The sequence below is a fragment of the Rhineura floridana genome, chromosome 6 (genome assembly GCF_030035675.1).
Source record: "Rhineura floridana isolate rRhiFlo1 chromosome 6, rRhiFlo1.hap2, whole genome shotgun sequence".
NCBI classification, from domain to species: Eukaryota; Metazoa; Chordata; class Lepidosauria; order Squamata; family Rhineuridae; genus Rhineura; species Rhineura floridana.
Window position 1 is genome coordinate 77,435,102 of NC_084485.1, and position 14,568 is coordinate 77,449,669.

Sequence of the window (14,568 nt, forward strand, 5' to 3'; positions counted from 1 at the left end):
CTGGAGAACTCAAAAGCTTGTGCATTTGTGATATATTTGTTGGTTCTAATAAAAGTATCACCTGGTTTTTTCCTTTCATGCTCCAAAATGCTTCATCATAAGACAATTAACAACTCACTTATTCTTCTGCCCTTTTGGGGTGCGGGTGGGTTTACTTGTTCTAAGAAACCACACAGCAAATGTATAACTTCATAACAACTTTCCATATGTGTGCGTGTTAAGTGTACTCTCTACTCAGACACACTTGAGGCAATATAGTATGTTAAAGCTGCCGGTACAACTCATAAGTATGCTTATTTACTTCATCAAAATCCAAAATTAAAGGAAAGTTGTCAAATTATATATTTCTCATCCTTAATTTGGTAAAAAAAACACCACCATATTGTTCAGCTTGGATAATCAAATATTTAGCTTGCATTTATCTTTACTGATGCATGTCAAGCTAATATAGAATTACCTGAGAGGAAGATCTTTGCGGACTGCGGAATTTCACCATAAGAATAATTCTTAACTAACATTTTAAAGGTGCAGCATAATACTATACATACCTATTCAGAAAGAAGTCTCATTGCGTTAGTGGCTTTACTCCCAGGTAAGCAAGCATAGGATTACAACCAAAATCATGACAGCTGGAAATTAAACTTTGTGGATTATATCTGAAACACATAAACATGACAGATTTTCATTTCTGGCTTGAGCATGCAATGTTTTATCCAGCAATATTAAAAGTGCGACAGCAGTGTGTACAACAAAACAAAACACACAAAACATCACAAATTATCCTTTAAAATCACAAGTGATTAGTTGGTTACAATATTTTGAAAGCGCTCTCTTGTACTCTCCAGTTCTTTCCAAAACCTCTCCTATACAGAATTGTATTCAATTATTTAGTGCAAATATTTGCTCTGGGGCTTTTCTGTGTGGGTGCAAGTGGGGGAGAGGCAAAATTACTTGCATTATTCACAGAGTTTATCCTTGTTTTTTCACAGCCTATTGCCTGGGCACTGCCTGCTAGCATTAGGGTAATGAGAACAGGGCACAAAGAACATTGCACTGCATTATAATTGAATGGAGAAAGTGGAGTCAGAGAGGTGGGATATGCTCAGGGGCCAAATGTGGCCTTCCAGGTCTCTCAGTTTGGCCTTTGGCGCTCTTCCCAGGCCACGCTCGCTTCCACAGCTTGCACCCTCCTTGAATGATTTTTGCCTGGCTGGAACGTGCTCTTGGCGATGCCCTGTGCTTGCCTGGAAGGAGGATGGAGAGAGGAGATGTTTACATGTAGAAACTGCTGACTTGAAGACTCTTGACCTTAAGAATTGCATCTATTGCTCTGCCCACTGTTGCATCTGGCAGCACCCACAACTGGTTTGTGGCCCCTGGAAGATTGCTCGCAAGGGAATGTGGCCCTCAGACTGAAAAAGGTTCCCTACCCCCATGCCTAAATCCTCCAACCATCTTTTTTCAAGCACTGTACATTGTTCATACAGAGCATGAATATTATTGGAAATTCCTGGAAACTTCTGCTGGTACTGATGGCCATTTGCAATAATGTCTTCCCATGAGAAAAAAAAAGGAAGGAACAGAGTTAGCCTTAAAAAAAGGTGACTGGATGCTTTTGAAGTAGTATGGATTATGTATTTATGTGGCTTGTGCTGCACTAAGATGCCTGTGATACTCACTCAGAAATATTTCCTGCACCAAAATACAAGAGTTGCACTTGTTGGAAGCAAGTATCTAGATTCCAGCTAGAAGTCCAGTATAGAGGATGTTAAATAGCAACTAGGTATACCCGGGGGGGGGGAGCATGTGGCCTTCCAGATGTTATTGGACTTCAACTCCCATCAGCTCCAGCCACCTTGGCAGGCATGATGGGAGATGCAGCCCAGCAATACCCAGAGGACCACAGAATCCCCCTACAACCCTTCAAAAAAAAGTTTTTTTGTAATGACCTGCAATTATGATATATCTTAGCTGTCTGTGAGTTGGCCATCTTTGTCATGGTTGTGTGTCTCACAAGTAATGGCTTTTTTGTTTTTGTTTTTTGGCAGTGGTGGTGGTGGCACAACACTTCCCTGAGAGGAAGGCCCTTAGCTCAGCAGTGCAGCATCTGCTTTGCATGCAGAAGAAGGTCTCACGTTTAGTCCAGGGCATCTCCAAGAAACCCCGGGAGGTGCTGCCAGTCAGTGTTGACAATACTAGATGGACCAATAGTCTGACCCAGCAGAAGTTAGGGCAGCTTCCTATGCTCGTGCAAGAGCGCAGACTCCCTGATTTTGGGAAGGGGGGATCCACCAACCTCCTCCCACCCCCATCCCTGACCATCCCTTACCTAGCTCATACTTTTTTCACATGCTAGCACGTACAGCACCACGCGCACTCACGACCCAGGCAGCTCCCGAGAGACAAAGAACGCCGCTGCAAGAAGCAGAAGCCAAACTCGAAAGCCCCCGCGCCTTGAAGCCCTCTCCCGCTCCGGGGACAGCAAACCGGGGGACGTGGTCTCCCGCAGAAGTACGGCTGGGCCGGAGTGGGCTGCTAATACTCCGCCGTGATTTTGTTTTGCGAGGGGGTGGAGCTTACGGGAAATCCCACTCGGCGGACTCGAGGAAAGAAAGATACGGCTCGCCGGGGAGGGCGTGTGTGTGTGTGTCGTGGGAAGAGACCGAGCGAGCTGAACCCCGGGGTTGTCTCTCCACGCCGCCGCCGCCGCTCCCAACCAGCCCTGCTGCGTGGTCAGCGGGGCTTAAGCGAGGACCCACGTCTGACTTCCAAGGCAAAGCAAGGAGGGCGCGCCTGCTGGGCCGGCTGGGCTGCCCGAGAGGCGCTTGGGCGGATCGGGCTCCGCCGCCCCTCCCGCCGCCCCTCGATCAGAAGACTTGTTGAGATCCGAGAGCCGCTGCTCTCCCGCGGCTCCATGGAGGAGGACGTTATGGACAAACTCGAGGACATGGCGTCGGTGCGGGACTTCGACCCTCTCGCCGGCAGCATCCCCGCCACCAAAGTGGAGATCACCGTCTCCTGCAGGTAAAGGGAGGCCGCGCGGGCTCCTCTGCAAGGTGGGGCGCTCTTGAGGGTGCTGGCGTTGGGGGCACGCGCAGGGTCACGTAGGAGAGTAGCAAGTTTCTCATCGGGCAGCCTTCGGCGACCGCAAACATTTTCGGCGAGGCATGCAAAGCGGGGGGGTTGTTGGTTGGAGGCAGGAGGTTTGCAGTTTGCCGCTTGCTCGCTCAAAGTTTCTGGCGTTCCCCATAATTTGGATGGGATTATTGGATGTTGACTGGAAAGCGACTGGGAACTTGGCAAAATGTAGGGAGGGAAAAAACACAACCAAAGAAGACGCAAGGAACAGGGATAATTCACAGATTAGCTGCCTTGCCCGACAAGATGGTGTGGCAGATGAAGAGGGTTATGGGGTAATAACTATTCTACATTACCTTGAGTAAACAGCCCTTCGTCCAGGTCGAATTGTGTGCCAGCTCATCCCAGACCTCACTTTTGCATAAATGTTGGCAAAGGAGAAAATGAAGCGTCAGGAATCATTGTATCAATTTTTGTAGGTGATACTTCATAGCTCAGAAGTAGACATAGCTCAGGACTCTTCATAATAGAAGCCAGAGTCTGACGAACCGTGCTGTGTTTGTTTTATTACATTTATATCCCTCCCTCCCAGAAGGAGCTGTGCTAGCCTCCTCAGAGGCACTTGGGCTTTTCCTCTCTGCTCTCTAGACCTGTGATCACTAGCTTGAATCCTGTGTGAGGCTGTACCTTTAGAACCGACTGACCCATAGCTCTGTGGCAGAACCTATGCTCTTCATGCAGAAGGTCCTGGGTTCTGTCCCTGGCATTTCTGGTGGTGAGGTCAGGAAAGACCTGGAGAGCAGTTTCCAGCTGGAGAAGACTAGGGGTGGGGACCCTGTGGCCCTCCAGATGTTGTTGGGACTCCGACTCCCATCAGCTCCCGCCGTCATGGCCAAAGGTGAGGGATGATGAGAGCTGAGCAACATTTGGAGGACCACAAATTCCCCATCCCTGGAGTGGACAGTTCTGGACTAAATGGACCAGGAGTTTGATTTAATATAAGGAAAATTCATATGTAGCTGAAGATTGCAAAGTGTTGCAACTGCAATGAAGTAATTTAAGGAAATATCTTACCTATGTTATATGTACAAACCATGGGAGAACATTTCTCTTATTCACAAATAATAATGCAATAAACATTTATTTAGTGAGGAATAAATTCTTCTGTTATCAAGTTTCACAAATGCAACAAACGTATTAACACATGAGTTGGTTTTACAGTACAGAAATCTTACTGCTATATACATTTAGATGCCTTTAAGATTTCACACCTAATTTTTGTTGTTGTTGGCAAGCTCATGTTGATCAAGGGCTGCAGGAAATTGTTCCACACAGATTTCTAATATGGAACTACTTTTATATAGTTGACTTTTCTCAAGCTGTAGATCGGTGTGGCTAACCCTGTGGTATTTGGATGTTGGATACCAGCTCCTGTCAACCCCAGCCAAAATGTCCAATGGTGAGGGATGATGGCAGTTATATTTCAGCAGTTATATTTCAGCTCTGCTGTAGATCCATCCTTTTAACATTTTTAACCATCCTGACATGTATAAAAGAGTGGTGAATATGTATTATTGAATAATTGATTAAGGGTAAGTGATTTTGCATCCCATTAGACAGTAACTGTAATGAGACAGGCACAGGCCCACACAATTATACTTCACATTAACTAATTCAAAAGAGCTAACAGCCTTAGTTTTCATACTCTGCAGATCACTAATCTAGTTTCATATGGCTCTTCACACAGATAGGATGCATATGCAACATTACTTGAGGTGAGACTGAAAAAGCATAGGAAGCAGAGTTCTTCCATAAGAAAAATTTCCAAAGTCCACAGGTGGACAGTACCTTTATTAGGACCCGCCAAAATGTCACAAAATAGTAAGAAAGCTTTTGAATTCTCTACCCTTCATGAGGTTGCTTGGTTTACATGCAACCTGATGAAAAGTTCTGGAGAACTCAAAAAGCTTGCTCACTATTTTAAGACCTTTTGCTTGCATTGCTGAACTGTCGATTTTGGAATTAATTTGAGATTGTTATGATTGAACAGCCCTCCTGTACTCACAATCAGTGTAGTTCAGCAGGGAGAAGGGGGGGTGAGCAACTAGGATTGGAGTGAATTGGAAGGAGACATTATTCCAGTTTAATTAACAGATACAAGGATGTGTTCTGCTGATGTACCTCAGGTTATGCCATAAAGCAGGGATGGGGAACCTGCGGCCCTCCAGATGTTGCTGGGCTACAGCTTCCATCAGTGCCTTGATAATTTGCCAAAACGTAAAGCTTTATCTTCATACCATGAGATCCTTTGGGCAGTGTGACATCTTCGCTCTTCCATTCAGTCTGAAGATACAGGTTTCTATGTGTTAGCTAACTCTGTCTAATTTTCAGGGTTTAGGAAGTAAGCATCAAACTGAATCATGCACAGTCATGCTTTTTAACAGTACAATTCAAGCCAAGTGGAATGGATTCAGTAGTGAATCAAGGTAGAACTTGGCATGTGGCATTCCTTCACCCATCCTTGACCCACTTTCTGATGGAGAACATTCTTTTACATAGGACAGCAAGGCCCTTTTAACATTAAACATGTTCAGTTGGAACCAGAGAGTGCAACTCTTCCCTCTGTGATTCTTGCTGGCATTGCATCACAGCAGAAAGAGTATCTGACCACAGAATTAAGGGGTAGCCTCTTGAGGTGTTTCTGGCTCTAGATGCTTCATTTATACCTATACCAGTCTTGTTTAGAACATCATTTGTGATGAGATTGCTTTATTAAAATGGACTGCAAATTGATCTGGACTTATGGCTACCCTATGATTAGGGTTTTCATGGTAAGCAGTATTGAGAGGGGGTTTACCATTGCCTCCCTCTGAGGCTAGTCCTCCCCAGCTGGCTAGGGCCTGCTCAGCCTGCCACAGCTGCACAAGCCAGCCCTTTTCTTGTCTGCAACTGCCAGCTGGGGGGCAACTGGGCTCCTTGGGACTATGCAGCTTGCCCACGGCTGCACAGGTGGCAGGGCACGTAATCCCTGAGCCCCTCACTGTGGGGGTGATCTTTAGCTGGCCCTTGACACCTAGGAGACACGAGCTGGGATTTGAACTCACAGACTCTGGACTCCCAGCCAGGTTCTCCTCCCCGCTGTGCTATACCAGCTGTTTGCTTTATTAAAGGTGACATTAAAAACTTGGAACTTCAGCCTTTCCCAACCTTGGGGCCACAGATGTTGCTGGACTACAACTCCCATCAGCCCCAGCCAGCATGGCTGATGCTCAAGAATTATGGGAACTGTAGTCCAGCAATATCTGGGGACCCAAAGGTTGGGAAAGGCTGTCTCACCTGGTTACTTGTGGTGAATAGGAACTACTTCCAAATGGCCAGGCAAAGAAGCCTCTCTCTCTCTCTCTCTCTCTCTCTCTCTCTCTCTCTCTCTCTCTCTCTCTCCTTTTTTAATTAAACACAGTTATCTGTGTGTATGTTAGCTAGTACAATTGTTTTTGGTTGATTAAATTGCAAGAACAAATGAAAAGTATACCTGATTGTAGTTATTAATTTGGAAATGTCTATAATTCATTTGTGGAAAGACCCATGGATAGACAGTGCAGAAAATTTGCTTCTATTTGGTGAAGTGCCAGCTTCCAGGAAAATAATAGACCTAAAAACCTTTCATATTGTTTAATGCCTGTGTCTGAAAAGTGCCAAGATGTGATTAAATATTAGCAACTGCCTTGCTGGGAAGTTTTACTGATATGTTACCATTTACACCTACCTCCTTCCATTCATCAGAGGGCTTGCAGGTAACTCAGTTTGCAGACCAGCCTTTGGAGAGTGTGAATTCATTCCAGTGAATAAGTTGTGTTGGTTTTGAAATGGGCTGGATGAAAACCCATCAGTTTCTGAATGGAATGAAAAGTAGGGGTTGTGACATACTCGAGCTAGGGGAACAACTTGATTCATAAGAATAACTTTTTTCAATGACAAGAGAGTGAAGAGCTTTTCAGTGTGGATTTGAGTAGCAGAGCTACCTGTGGGGTTCATTCCAGGCACCTGCTTACTCTTCAAGTTGGAAACAGACATGTGGGTACATACATGCAGCATCTCTCGTGTTCCCACACCCCACCTGCTGCCAATGTAGAATAAAAATTGAATGTCAGTGTCAGTCAGAGATAGGATCCATGCAAGTGTGCATCTGAGTTACATGCATGCGTGTTTTCTCCTTCCCAAGAGTGCAATCTGAAACATCCAAAGCACCTAAAAGGGCCTCATTTGAATGTTTGCCACCTCCTCTCACACTCCATCGTAAGACTCTTACCAGATGCATATAAGGATGGCTTGAACAACAGACTTTTTCTCTCTCCTTTCTCTTGCAACCTGATGATGAGTTCTGGGGAACTCAAAAGTCTGCATGCTGTTTTGTGACATTTTGTTTTTGCCCTAATATGTATTTTGTATTTTATTTCTTATGGGCCATCATGGCTACCTTTATATATGTGTGTGTATACACAAACCATCTTCTGAGGTTTACAGAAAATGGATCTTTCCCTTCTGCTTAAAACCAAAATCCATCTACAATATTGCCACATACCGCTTTACGGTTCCATCAGTTCCTTTTAAAGCAAGGAATTTGCCATTGGCAAATGCTCTTTATTCTCTTTGTGGCGTGTTGACTTCACCAGTAGTCCTGAAGCGATTGGTCTAAGTTTCTGCCCACAGCAAGTTGTGAACTTCCACTCGTACCACCCACTCCAAAGAATTGTTATATCAGTGCAACATTATGTTAAAAACATCTTTAAGCGCTTACCTATTCTCACAATAGAATTGTGAATACACAAACTGGTATTTTGCTACATGCATTTGGGTTCAATTTCACAGTGTGAATTAAGGCTACAGCAACGAGGATTAGAGCAATCTTTTGGCAAATTAACAGCATTTACATGATGCTAGACACTGAAGCAAACCCCATACCATTTTCTTTCACTCTTCTTTTATGAGATTCTGGTTGCACACTCAACATCTGGAAGAATAGAATTAGTACAAGGCCACCTGAACAGCCCTACAAGAGGAACGGAAGTCCCTTTATCGCATTATCTTTTTTGCTGGCGGTGTTCAGGCCCAGATGTTTTTAGAAAGCTGTAAAACGTCCAGGCATGGGGGGAGGATGAACATGCAGCTCCCAAAGGGAAGAATCCCTTCCGCCACGAGCTCCAGCAGCCTGGCCTCCTCTTGAGCTGCAGCTTAGAGTTCTAGCACTTAGAGTGCTGGCTTTAGGTACCTGGAACCCTAACTGCAGCCCACTATGAAGGAGGATTTCTCTCAGTGGGCTGCTGTCTAGTTAAGAGCTGGCTCTGTCACCACCAGCCACACAAAAACCCAGGAGGAGGGAGATGGCTAGATTTCATGGCTCTTTTTAACTTAACAAGAGTTTTTGTATCTGTTTCTGGGTACATCAGGGCCAACATAGACATGACAGTAAATTCTGTGAGTGCAATTAACTTGCATGTGTTTTGAATATGTGAAATAGCAGTCATAAGGAGGCTCATGCAGCACTGAGAACACAAGATGGAAGTTTCTATTCGTGAGGGTTATTGATACGGAAAGCCCTCTAAGTGAGAGACATGCAGGGTAAAACGCCAGGAAATAGTTAATAGTCTGGACTGTGCATTTAACACAGGGAACCTCAGTGTTTCGTAGCTCAAGAAAGCCAGATTATATGGATCAATATCCTTTCAGCATTAAGGATTCCACATCTTTAATGGTTGTGCAGAAGAGGAGAGTGTCGGAGGGGTCCTGCACCAAACATAACAACCCCTGCAGCAATCTGATGTAATGAGCAGCACCTGCTGACATTCCCTCTTCTGCACAACCATTAATTGGAACCCTAATGTTGAAAGATTGACCATCTCTTCCACAATATATTTGTGAAGTCTGATCCACGTGGAGCGGCCTTATTCTAAGTTAGCCTGTTGACCTCTTTACACCAGTATTAGCTTCTTGTGACTTGCATCTGCTCTCCAGAGGCTCTGTTGGAAATCCTCCCTAGCCCTAAATCTACGGAAGTCACTACCCCAAGAGCCCTCTTCCAGTGTTCAGCCTGAACTCACAGGGGTAAACAGTGTGTAGCATCCTGTATGAGCCAGCCCCACCCCCTCCATTCCTGACCTTTGCATGTTTAACACAAAGGTCTGAAGGGAACTTGTAAGCGTGTTCAACTGAACATGCTTGAAAGCCTCCCCATAATGGGTTTCCAGTTACAAGGAGGCTTCTAGGTGCATTCTGTCCTGTTGTGGTCCTGTGGAGGAGCCCAGAGGACAACACAGCAAGGCAGCGCAATTGTCACAGCACTGTGAAGAACTCCTAGTGAGCAACTTGCTTGGCCTGAAGATGGGCACTTCCTCTGCATTCCATGGTCTCCCTCTTGGTGCAATCCTTTTACTGTTGGACTGGCAAGTTACTATAGGAGACACTCAGGACCCAAGGAAGGAAGGTCCTGACTCTGGTTCTACAAACCCTGGTGCCATGTTATCTGATTCACTGGGCTCCTTCCTGCCAGCTTTGACTTCAGTGATCCTGTGATCACCAGCATCAGACTCAGAGCCAGGAATCTGCTCTGGTTCCTTAGCCAGTGACACTGTAGCCTCTGACTTAAGGCTCATCCAGATGACTGTAAAATGTGTGACATGATCACTTTGTGTTTTCATTATTTTTCGGTCATCCATATGATACCGCGTGCTTTTGTGCATTTTTGCGCGGTTAAATCCGCTCCTGCAATACCGCAAATCATGCGATTTGCTTTTTTAAACCAGGAATCATCTGCTGTACCTTCAGGCACTCGGATGCAATACCGTGGGCTTTATAGCTGTGGGCGTTTGATGGGCAGTTCTTGGGCGGTTCCCCATATCCCTTCCCTCATTCTCAGCCAATCACGTGTTTCCACTGTTGTGCATGTGCGCGAATGTCCGGGGAAAGCCCAGGAAAAAGGAACCTATCAGAGCAATGGTGTGGTGTTGGGACCCCCCCTGCAACTTCTACTGCGCAGATGCAAAAAAGTGCATTTGTGCAGAAGCAGCAACAGCGGTTAATTTTTAGCCAGCCTGCAAACTGGGCAGCCACTCAGGGTGAGATCTGCAATTGTGGTTGTTTGTAAACTTTTTCAAGGGAGAAAATATTTATCTTTGCCTAACCTCCACCTCCTACCCCTCACCCCCCCCCCCCGCATCAAACACCCTTCTTGAACGTATTGGTCTTTGCTTCCAGGCATCCAGAGTTGAGGGAGAGGGGGGAGAAGAGAAATGGAGGCTTTCCTCTTGGATTACAGACACTCACCACCTTTAGTCAATTTCGCTTTCCTGCCTGCAAGGCTACTCTCTTTGAGTCTTGTCAATTTCAACCACAGGCTGCAGGTTCTCCCAACCCAGCTGAGCTGAAAAGCATACAGTGGCTTTTGCGAAATATAGCAAATATAAGCAAAAAGCCACAGGAATTATTGGCATATAAGTGGTTTGCTAGAGTGTCTCAGCCACCCACAACCATAGAGACTGGTGGTGTACCTTCCTAGACATGACACATCGTTACTTGCTGTTCTGGAGAAATAAGTGGAATTGCAATCGTGTATCTCCAGAAACGTTAATATGCATAAAGGTAGAAAAGCATACAGTCAGTTTTGCAAAATATCGCAAATACAAACAAACAAAAATACAGGAATTATAGGCTTATAAGTGGTTTCCATGTTTCTTTTATCAGAGGGAACACCACAAAGCCTGTGCTGGTCGTTTCAGTGCAGATTGACACAGCAGTACCCGGGGCTGTTTGCCCACACTCCCTGCCCGAGCCAAGAGCGGCCACCTGTGGGGGGGAGGCTGTTTGCTTCCCTCAAGGGCAGCATTCCTGCCGCCGAGCCGCATAACGGTCCAGGGCTGAACCCTGCAGTGAATGAGCCCAAGGGTTACGGGGGGATTCGCCCAGCGATTACAAGCGCTGATCCCTTGCACTGCCCACAATCCCCCTGGATGGTCAGGGGCACCTGGAGACACCCCCCCGGCTGGCGCTGCTCCAGAGTGATGAGCAACAAGGAACTCCATTACAGCCACTACTACCAAACCATCAGGAAATTCAGACTTTCGCGCTTGTATGTTCAAGTGCATGCACCTTGTTGTGCTTTGTGGCAAAGGGGGAGAGGAGCATACGTCATATTTTTGCAGACCAATTGGCTGATAGGGGGCAGTGTTATGGGCGGAGCTGGGAAAAAGCGAGAAGAAGTACGGGTCCTGTTGCTGCGTGTGTGGGCGCAAAAAAAGCGGGTTTTTTTATTAGGAAAGAGTGAACAAACAGGCAAAGTGAGGACTGTCAGATGACGAACTGGATATGGAAAATGTGGATTATCCCGCTCCGTTTGGATGAGCCCTTAGTGTCCAGGGTCATGACACATTCAGCAAAACACATTCAGAAGCCCCCTTCAAACCTTCCCACTCAGTTTGGGAAGGTCAGAGTGGTTCAGGTGCATCCAACACTCATAGTGATGCTGAGATCAGGGCTGGCACATGCAGACCTGACCTCCAAAAGACTTTTGGCTCTCATGTGTCCAGACTGAATGCTTGGAGAGGACTAAGATGCAGTGATAGCCACAAACCCTACATGTCTTTAAAGGTGGATTAGACAAATGCATGTAGGATGAGGCTATCAGTCACTACTAGTCATGCTATATACCACCTCCTAGATCAGAAACAGCATGTCTCAGTGCCATTTGTTAGGGGAAATGCAGGAGTGGGCCACTGTGCTCATGTCCTATTTGTGCACTTCCCATAGGCATCTGGTTGGCCACTGTAGAAAGCACAATGCTGGGCTAGATAGGCCTTTGTTCTGATCCAGTAGGGCTCTTCTAATGCTCATATGTGCTCTGCCACTGAGCTATCAGGCCTTCCCTGTGTTGAGCCTTCTTCAGCATGTCACTTCTACTCAAGAATTTTATCTATCTGCTTCTAGTTATCATTTCTACTGTTTCCCCCTGGATTTATTTGTATGAGATGTTACTTAAGAAGATTGGCATGGCATTGGCTGACTTCCAGTTCTTTGATACCAGGATTGATGCTCTCCTGCATTACAGACTGGAATGAGCAGTTCAACAATTTCATATCTGAGCTTTTAAAAATCCTGGGTGAGCTGGTCTCTTATTACTGTCAATTTGTTCTGAAACCTTTTCTATTGGCAGTTCCATTTGTGAGGGTTTTTTCAGATTTGTGATAAAAAAATGAACTCAGGTGTGGGTATCTCCTTAGTGACCTTTTTTCTGAAGACAGATTCAAAGAATTCATTCAGATATCTGTGAGCGTGCCTTGGACTGTTCAGTGGCCCCATGGCCCTACTTTCTCTTAATAGGTTTTAAGTTTCCAAAGTATTATTTGAACCATTTTCTTTTTCATGGGCTTCAACAGTATTTTGAGAATTCTCTTGCTTTCATGGTTTATTACTCAGTATGCCAAAATTGTGCTCTTTTGGTTTTCCATACTTGGAACCCAGCCATCTTGATAGATTTTTCACTATTCCCCCCTTTCCTCCCTATTAATATATCTAATAAATGTATCAATAAAAAAATCTTCTAACAATGGAATTAATCAAATAATATATGATACATCTTATAACATAAGAAGTGAGAGCTGCGCCTTCACTCTTACTGTGATATCCCATGGAGTTTGAGCTGAAAAAACCAACAAGCAGATGGAACCAGAAAAGGAAGGGCTGACCAAGAGGAGCAAAGCTGTTTGGTTAAAGCAGATCTTAAAATGGGAGGCCTTTCATAAGTGATCTCCTGTGTGCATTTTGATGTGATGCAGCCACATGGGGGGACTATACCACACAAGCATCTGTACATCACTTCACATCAGCTCTTAGGCCCCATCTGCACCATGCATTTAAAGCTCTATTTCCCACACAGAACTAAAATTTCCAGAGCTTTTTGGGAAGAGGAATTGACTATTAAACTACCCTAGCAACTGTAGCTCTGTGAGAGTAACAGAGGTCTTCTAACCACTCCTAGCATCCTTAACAAACTGTAGTTCTCAGGATTTTTTGGGGTGGCAGGGGGAGCCGTGACTATTTAAAATAGTGTAGTAGTGCTTTAAATGTATGGTGTGGAGCCTCTGTGTGTGTGTATGTGTGTGCGCCCAACTTTTAAAGATACAGAAGTCCTCTTGCAGGCTGGGGCTGGCGAGTGAGTGAGTGAGTGAGTGAGTGAGTGAGTGCGAGCGAGCGAGGAAGAGAGGGAGGGAGAGAGGGAGGTTGGTAGGTAGGTAGGTAGGTAGGTATCCTGCTCAACTATAAAACTCCTTGGGGGCTGTGAGTAAGTTCCTCTTCCAGAGTTGTCTACCTCACACCAGTAGTGGTTCAATAGGATGAACTGTGGACTGCTGCAGCAGGTCATTCTGAGGGGCAGGGAAATTCCTGCCTCTACTGGTAGCAGACAGGAGATGACAGAGGGAGACAGTAGTTCTGTTTCCACAGTGCAAACATATGGTTGCTGATTGGCTAGTTGCCCCTGGCATAAGCTGCTGTTGTTGTTGGGGCAACTAGCCAGCTAGCAACCATGTGTTTGCACTGCGCTGACTAGTGAGCAACTATGCGCATGCATGGTGCTGGCTGAGACACATCCTGCCTCTACTGTCACTTCCCGAGTGCTACAGGTAAGGGTGGGAGATCCAACTCTCCCCTCGATCAGCTCACAGCTTTGGTCAGCAGCTTCTGCTAGCCACTGGCTTCTCTGACTACAGCTATCTCACACAGTTTGTGACTGAGCTTTGGAGGAGAGATAATGTGTAAACATGACTGTCACCAGGTCTGGACTTGTAGAGGCATCATCTCCTTCTCACTGCTTCCCCAAATAACGAATGCAGAAAGTCAGGGAGGTGGGCGTTAGCAACATACAGATTTATTCAACCAACACAGAAATACAGGAAAACTCAAGGAAAATGGGCCAGATTAACACTGCACCCCCTTTGCCTATCCCACATTTGGCCTATCAAAGCCCTCAGTAATACCTTCCCTGAAGGTCCTTTGCCACCCAGAGTTGTATTTGTTGTTACTTATCTCATTGCCGTTTTTGCTGGCTTGCCAGGCTAGGATGCAGTTGCAACAGCCTCTGACTCTGTCCTTGAGCCCAGCTAGCCGTGGCCTTGACATTTCAGTGGCAGTTGTGCCATCCTCTTGCACAGCCTTTGCTAATATGGTGCCCTCAGAACTTTTGGACTATAAGGCACATCAGACCCTGCCAGGACAACAAAAACCTTTCCCCTGTGGTACTCGCTCTTGAACAGCACTTTCCCATGATTGCCCAGCGGATTGTTCACCTTGCTTAGATTGGGCAGATTTCATTGTTTCCAGTGCTTCTAGGTCCCAAGAACTCCCTCTAATTTCTTCCTTTTATCCTTCTCGGCCAGGGCTTGGGAGCCTGTGGCCCTCTAGATGTTGCTGGACTACAGCTGCCATCATGCTGCTAATTGGAGT

General features: G+C 45.8%; 1 protein-coding gene across 2 annotated transcripts in view; it reads left to right on the forward strand.

Annotated features, from left to right (window-relative positions):
* Positions 1 to 2,428: 2,428 nt before the first annotated feature.
* Positions 2,429 to 14,568, forward strand: part of CPNE5 (copine 5) — a 200,033-nt gene continuing 187,893 nt past the window's right edge. For both annotated transcript variants that reach the window (XM_061632533.1, XM_061632534.1), the window contains exon 1: positions 2,429 to 3,024. In XM_061632533.1, coding sequence (XP_061488517.1) covers positions 2,915 to 3,024 — 110 coding nt within the window. In that variant the 5' untranslated portion in view covers positions 2,429 to 2,914. The remainder of the gene's footprint in view (positions 3,025 to 14,568) is intronic.